The sequence below is a fragment of the Parasteatoda tepidariorum genome, chromosome 1, assembly GCF_043381705.1.
Source record: "Parasteatoda tepidariorum isolate YZ-2023 chromosome 1, CAS_Ptep_4.0, whole genome shotgun sequence".
Taxonomy (NCBI): domain Eukaryota; kingdom Metazoa; phylum Arthropoda; class Arachnida; order Araneae; family Theridiidae; genus Parasteatoda; species Parasteatoda tepidariorum.
Window position 1 is genome coordinate 96,560,252 of NC_092204.1, and position 7,491 is coordinate 96,567,742.

Genomic DNA, 7,491 nt, shown 5'->3' on the forward strand with positions numbered 1-7,491 from the left:
AAAGAAATTTCAAATAATGGAGTGAAAAAAAAGGTGAAATAAGTAATCCAAAGAAACCAATGCATGGAGCTCAGAGGGTATATATATATTTTTAAAATTTCTTTTCCCTATCTGTATTGCAGAAATATATGTGTGTTTTGCCTTTCCCTATCTTTAATCTTTTCTGTGTTGTAGAAAATAGAAACATACAAATACATGCAATCTCAATTATTTTTAACTAAAGTTAAATAGAAATTGAACTGGGAGAAATGCAAAGAACCAGCTGTTGAAGTTACTCAACTAAATCCTCCAAAAAAGTGCAAAATAGCCTGTTTATTAAACAGGTAGTGAACTCAATTATAAAAAATTTAATTTCAATTACAACTTGTCAGAACAACAAAAAAAAAAGAAGTATCATATGTAAAATTTAAAAGGACTTAAAGCCATTCATAACTTTAGCATATCAAAATAGCGACACAAGAGCCTTTTTTACCCACATATAAACGGTAACTTTTTAACCCATTTACTAATCTCATTATTGATATTTCAAAAAGCAATAGAAAAATTTTACAAATGAAATAGAAAAACTTATGATTCTTGGACAATAGCAATTTTATTAAACATAGTACAGCAGAAATATAGATCACAATAAATTGTTTATATCATTCAATTGACTTATAATATCTTTGTGACAAAGTTTTACATGCCGATTTCTAGATGCTCTTTGGGTAAAAGCTTTAGAACAATATTTACAGATGTGCGGCTTTTTCCCTGTATGAGTATTTAAATGATCCACTAAATATCGTTTGTGTGCAAATACTTTAGAACAATACATACATGTTATTTTTGATTGTGGAGATACTTCTGGAATGGGTTCATCTTCTATGGGTTCATAAGGAGTAAATAGATAACCTCTGTCGTCGATAGAATCAGGGTACTGATCTAACAAAATATCACTTTGAAACAGGTCTGTAACAATATAAATTTTCACTTGTTATTAATACAATTAGATCCAATAATGTGAATCATTTGCTTTCAAAACCAGCTCAATCCACACTATTGTTAGGGTTGAAAAGTTTCATGGCTGAAAGTGGCTTTACTGTGCAAAGTACAAATCACCTTGGTAACAAAATCCAATGGTATCACAAATTGAGTCCAATGCAAAATAAGGATTTAATAAAAAATGAATTTTTGAAAAATTCTTTACCAGCAGCATGGGAAACTGAATAATGTATAATAAAGTTTTTAAAAAGATATTCAAAAACCCTAAATTTTAATTTTAAACAAAAAGTAATATATATATTAAATTGAAAGGTAAAGCAGTAAATTTTTAAATATCATTGGAAAAACTGTGCTACTCTTGAAGAAATCAAAACTCTAATCGAAACAAACTGATTTTTAATTTTTTGGAAATGAGCTGGTTTTCAAAACTAAACTATGCAATTATTAATGAATGTGATAAAAAAAAGCAAAACTATAAATTAGTTAATAAAATAACAAATTAATAATAAAATTATAATATGATAAATATTATTAATATTATTTTTATCAAAGTAAAAATATTCTGTTTATAAAAATAATAATAAAACTATTCAAAGTCTTAACTACAATATAAGATAAAAATATTCAGTCTCTAAATACAATAAATTTACGAATACAATGGAAATAAGAATTGGTAAAAAAAATAATAATATATAAATTATATAAGAAATTTAAGTCTTTAACCTGTTTATCTTAATTAGATAAATTTGTATTAATCGCTTACAACAACACAGGAAACAAAAACAAATTTATTTTGTGGAAAAATAACAAGATTTAAACCTAAATTGCAGGGTTCATAACCTGCAATTTTTGAATATGATAATGTTTATAAGTACTTTATAATTAATGAGTGTTTTGCATTCCAAACTAAACCTTATTTACGTAGATTTGGAAAAATCTACATAAATAGTGTAAAGAACTTTATAGCTGTTTTTCAAACAAATTTTAATATACTTGGAAAAAATATGCAAATTATAACATTAAAATTTTCAAAATATAATGTTAAAAAATTTTATTCTTTTTTTAAGGAAGTTTTCCTTAACAAAAATAAATTTAAAACAAAAGAATTTATGAAGTTCAAAGATTGATAAAAAATATTAAAGTAGTTAAAATATAACAGAAAGAAAAGATTAAAAAATTAATTATTTTATAGAGAACATATAAGACCTGCTACAATTACATTTTTTTAAAGAATACAAGGTAAACAACATTTTTTTAATAATAAATACCCCAAAAATAATATATATTTTGTTCATAAATTGTTAATACATATCAATATTATTTTACTATCATAAGAACTAGTTAAATCATTATCTATAACTGCACACTTGTATTTACGTTGACAAAAATTTCACAAAGTGGTAGCACATTGATGTTTTGAGACATTAAAGAGTTTTCTAAAAATTAAGCTACTTTATCCACACTTAAAAGCAAAACTGCCTCACTAATAAATCGAACATACTGATGTTTAAATCATTGATTTGTCATGATAATTAAACTATCTTCAAATTTAATTTTTAAAATTAAGATACTTATACAAAATGATAAATGTTACTACCACTGAGAAAATTCTTTCTCCTCAATTGTAAAAGTAGGCTAATTAATTATCAATATATAATCTAAAAATTATTGTGCCCCCCCCTCCCCATTGAAAGTTAAATTTTCCCCTCTAGTCAGTTAAATCTTTATTTCTTTCTGGAACATGTGCAGCCTCTCTTCAGAACTGAAATATAAGCAGATAGTTAAAGGATGGTATATTTAAAATGGTCAACTATTTTCAAAGAAAAAGTATATATAGAAGGCTCATATTTTTCTTAATTGCAAAAAAACATCAACAAAAATTAGCATACAAGATTCTAAGAAAAGCATGCCAGATTTTTGCATGTAAACTAAATTAACCCTTACATTTGTGCTTACTAAAAATAGAACAAAATTATAACATTTAAAACAAAACTAAAAGAAAATAAAAACAATCTTTACTTTGTTTTAATTTAAAAAATAAATAAAACAAAAACACTGCCAGGGGTCTGTCAGACATTTTGCGAAGGGTCCGTTTTTGAAAAATTGTAAAAAAATTACTCGTAATTTGTGAATATAAAATAAACGTTAAGTCCCATTCTTTCAACCAGGGTCCGCTTTTGAGAATTTGTGCAAATAGGATCCGTTATTGCAAAAAAACCTTTTCAAGGAATTTTTAAATTGTAAAGACATACAAGATTATGCTCAACACTGTAAAATTATAATTAAAAAAATTAAATTTTAAAAAATAAACAGCAATTGCAGCTACTAAATTAATGATGCAACATATAAATATTTGGTATTTAGTCTATGCTCCTGAACGTAGAATATTCACTTCGGACGAATAAAGGAAGAAGCGTCTGCCGAAGAGAAAATTTAGTTTGTTTACATCTGTCTTTCTTTCCCCCGCCCTTCCTGGGAAGGGTTTATTCGATTTAGAAAACAATAATGAAGATCAGCAAATTTGTGAAGGGTCCGATTAAAAAATAAATTATTTTGCGAAGGGTCCATTTTTAAGTTAAAATATTTTGTGAAGGTCCGTTAACGGACCCAAATTTCTTGTAAACAGACCCCTGACTGCATATTCAGCTTGATACATAATTTTTAAAAAAATAATGTACAAATAAACAGTACAAATTATAGTTATCAATTTCATATGAAACACATGTAATTACATTTAATTTTTAATATCAATAAAAGAAGTATGTAATGAAAATATTTCAAATCAGCAATAACAAAATATAAACTATAACATTAACCAGGTAAAAGTACATTTAAAAATAGTATATAACATTACAAAAAGAAACTTAATTTCATTAAAAAAATAAAATATACTTATATCATCGAGTAATACAATATTTACAGCATGTTCGACAAGACTAAAAAATAAACAAATAATTATTATTAAACATATTAAAATAAATCAGCCGAATTACTGAAGCACCACAAAAATCTTACTATATCAGTTAATTCTTTTAAGGACTTAAAAAATTGATGAAAAAAAATATTAATAAAATTTAGTGAGAAACATTAATTAAATTCTTTAACAATTTATGCTTAAGAAAAGCATTTTAATCACTTTTCATACAATATATACATCAAAAAGTAACAAAGATTAAATGATATCATCAAAATTTAACTTTAACACTTAAATAAATAAAAATAAAAACATTTTGTACATACACATTTATGCCTGAACTATTTTTGTCTTAAATATGGAAAATTAAATACTTATTTATAAAAAAAAATTTAATTTGTATATGTAACGTCCATAAAAGTTAATGTAGTTCATTGAGAATCATGGTTTATAGAATAGCGTCATCTTTAAAATAGATCTATCTTAAAATAAAAAATATTTTTCATAAAACAAAGAAAAACATTTTCATAAACTTAACATAATGAAAATAAAATAACTTATAAAAGTAATTTAATTTTCCTTAGATAGTAATCTGAAGTTATTAAAAATTATTTGTTATCATTAATTTTATAAGTAAAAAAAAAAATTATATACTTGCTTAAAAAAGTAAACAATTTTAATCACAGTATTAGATGGAGATCTCATATTTAAGCTGGAGCTCTCTTCAGGATGATAATGCAAGCTTCAGTCATTTTTTGAAGGCTAAAAAGATGTAACATTTTATCACCAATAAAAATTTAGAATACTTTTTGACTAACTAGGGTGCTGAAATTTCAATTAACACTCTTTCACCGAATACAAAACAATAATCCTCACCATAATGAGTAGAGTTTTATTGTTAATAGAAATTTATATTATTTCTTGAGATAAAATATAGTAGGTAAAAAACTCAAGTAATATAATAAAATTGTTTTTAAATAATATTTTTTAAGTAGAAGATATTATTTTATTTTATAACATCATATAAAAAAATGCGGAAAACATACTTTTGCTATAATTTTTATCACACCCTAAAATTCTCTCTCATTTTCCGAAAACGATGATTCCTATAAAAAAATATTTTCTCCGATTTAGTCAAATTGAAAAAACAAGATTTTTTTTTTTTTAGTTAATTAATTTTGTTACCGAAAGTATAAAAAGGCATTAATTGTAATATGCTTAATACTAGGGTATAATAGTTGATAAAAGGCTAATGACAAGTTTGGGGCACAATTCTTCTTCTGACTTGTCATTTTAAGTGATGTTGATATTGAAACAGTACTGAAAATTCAGTGCAAATCTTAAACACATATTCACAAAGATATTCATCATAAAATAAAGAAAATAAAAAATAAACACAAAATAAAGTAACACATATTAACAGAAAATTGATTATGTTTCTCATCAACAACACTTTCAAAATAAAACTTAGTTATAATCAATTTTACTTAGCTCTTTAGCTTCAGATTTTTAGTTTCGGTTGTCAAATCTTAATGGGATTCTTCAAAATATTAACAGGGACAAAATAAAATAATAAGCAAAATAAAGCGATTTTATCCAATTTAGCTACAATGAAAAGTTATACAAAAGTTAAAAAATTTCCTATTTGTAAATTTTTGGGAAGTTTTAGCATATTATAGCATATAAATATCTTATTTTGGTCTTGTGAATTTTGTTATTTATATTATTTTGTTTTGATAGTACACACGATAAATGCTTAAAATTCAAATTGTTTAACGTACTAATTTAAAAAATGTACTGAGTTGAAATTTCTTTTTTAAACATTTTTAACCCTGTTTATGTGCTTCTTTTCTTCTAATCAACGCATCACAATTTAAAAATTCTATTTCCTTTCATTATTTTTAGCTTGGGTTTCAGAAGGTAAAGTAACTCTAAGTTTAAGATTTTCAAGATTTTTTTGATACATAATGATATGAATTTATGTTATTTGATTAACAATGAAATGCTCAAATTTGAAATAATTTAAAAGTCAAATTCATTTGGAAAAATAGTACTAAAATTATTTTAAAAATAGGAAAGCACTACCAAACTGAAAATCATCGTCTGACGACAATGCATGTAACAGGACATCTTCTTTTTGAACTTAATTTATTTTCAGATAACAGGATCAAATGTCACAAAAATGAGTTTCATTTTTACATAGATATACAGAGAGAACGAGTGAGTGAGCTTATTTAAATTTGAAGTGATTAAGTCATTATTTAAAAAAGACACGTTTTGATAGGGAATAACTCCTGATTTAAGCTCATCATTATTTTATTAATTTTTTTAGAGAAACTGCAAAATACTAGTAAGCTTTCTTGACAATAGTTTAGTATTTCTATGTAAATCGTAGATATTTCAGCTTAAAAGCATCTTTTTTATAATTATTACATGCTTCAACAGGAGGCATGTTCAAAATTTCAATTTCTAGTACACAAAATATACTTTTTTTTTACAATTTTAGCAACAATCTTTATACTAAGATAAATAAGTCTGTGGTGTAACTACCACTATAAATAATAAATACCAATTCACTAGTATATAAGACATGTTAACTTGATTCTATCATGAGGTACCTTTTGATAGATGAAGGTTGACATAGTCGATAATTCCCCCACAAGTCTTTAAATATCAATTTGTATTTAAAATTAATTGTTTAAACAGACTATAAGTATTATAACTTAAAGAAAATGGTTTTCTTTTAATAAAGCGAAGGAACTTTTTTAAATATTTAATGTAAAACGAAATAAAATTTCTTGATTACACTTTTAAAAAACAAGACATTTAGACAAAGGTTTTTTGGAAACGCTCTTAACTGTATATTTCTGTTAAATAAGAGTACCAGGGTTGCCAGTAGAGCTGACCAATATTTTCCGGAACAGGTATTTTGCACCTGTTATTTAATCATACCTGTTATAAAAACAACAGGTTAGGCAGAAATTTATTTTACTACTTTTTTTAAAATGTATTATTGGCGATCGAAATGGGCTGCAGGTGGCGTAGAGCAGAACTCTCTACCTATGGCAACACTTCACATTCTTTCCCCATTAGCGTGTGGAAAGTCATAGAGGAAGGAAGTACGTTAGTTTCTCTCTTGATTTTCATATAGATTAAAATCTTTTAACTTGAAAAACTATATGGAACTGAAAACTGCATTAAACATAGTTCTAAAGAAAAGTATCATGGAAATTTTAAAAAATATTTTTATTAAATAAAAAGGAAAAATATTAAGAAAAGGGAAAATGTCGTAGTACATTCCTATACAACTGAAAAGAGGAGGAGAGGGAAGGGAGAAGGGCTAAAAGCATGAAACCGGTCTCTTCCCAGATGGCGTATTCGAGTGTTGCGATCGCCAATAACTTTCGGTTCCTTTTTCGATCGTGACCTTCAAGGTTACGAATCGACTCTCTCAATATCTTTACATGAAGGAGTGTCCTTTACTTCCATCGTAGTTATTTGTTGTAGCAATTCAATCAATGTTCTATGTGAAGAGTGATATTTGTCATTGTATTGAATTTCGTATGTTTTTTTAGCGTTTTTATACTTTTTAATTG

General features: G+C 25.3%; 1 protein-coding gene across 28 annotated transcripts; it reads right to left on the minus strand.

Moving 5' to 3' along the window:
- Nucleotides 1-573: 573 nt before the first annotated feature.
- LOC107437335 (zinc finger protein egl-43) lies at nucleotides 574-7,288 on the minus strand. Of its 28 annotated transcripts, none has more exons than XR_011637434.1 (5): nucleotides 5,981-6,450; nucleotides 4,942-5,001; nucleotides 4,580-4,657; nucleotides 3,874-3,917; nucleotides 574-948 (listed from the first exon to the last, which is right to left on the minus strand). XR_011637434.1 is itself a non-coding variant. In XM_016049287.3 (5 exons), exons 3-5 carry the CDS (start codon nucleotides 4,598-4,600, stop codon nucleotides 623-625), a joined length of 417 nt encoding a protein of 138 aa, XP_015904773.1. In that variant the 5' UTR covers nucleotides 4,601-4,657; nucleotides 4,942-5,001; nucleotides 6,702-6,755; the 3' UTR covers nucleotides 574-622. The 28 variants fall into 28 exon arrangements, 11 of the variants coding, with proteins under 11 accessions (XP_015904773.1, XP_015904772.1, XP_042901406.1 ...); XR_011637435.1 differs by having other exon boundaries at nucleotides 3,902-3,917; nucleotides 4,554-4,657; XR_001583226.3 differs by having other exon boundaries at nucleotides 4,550-4,657.
- Nucleotides 7,289-7,491: the final 203 nt, after the last annotated feature.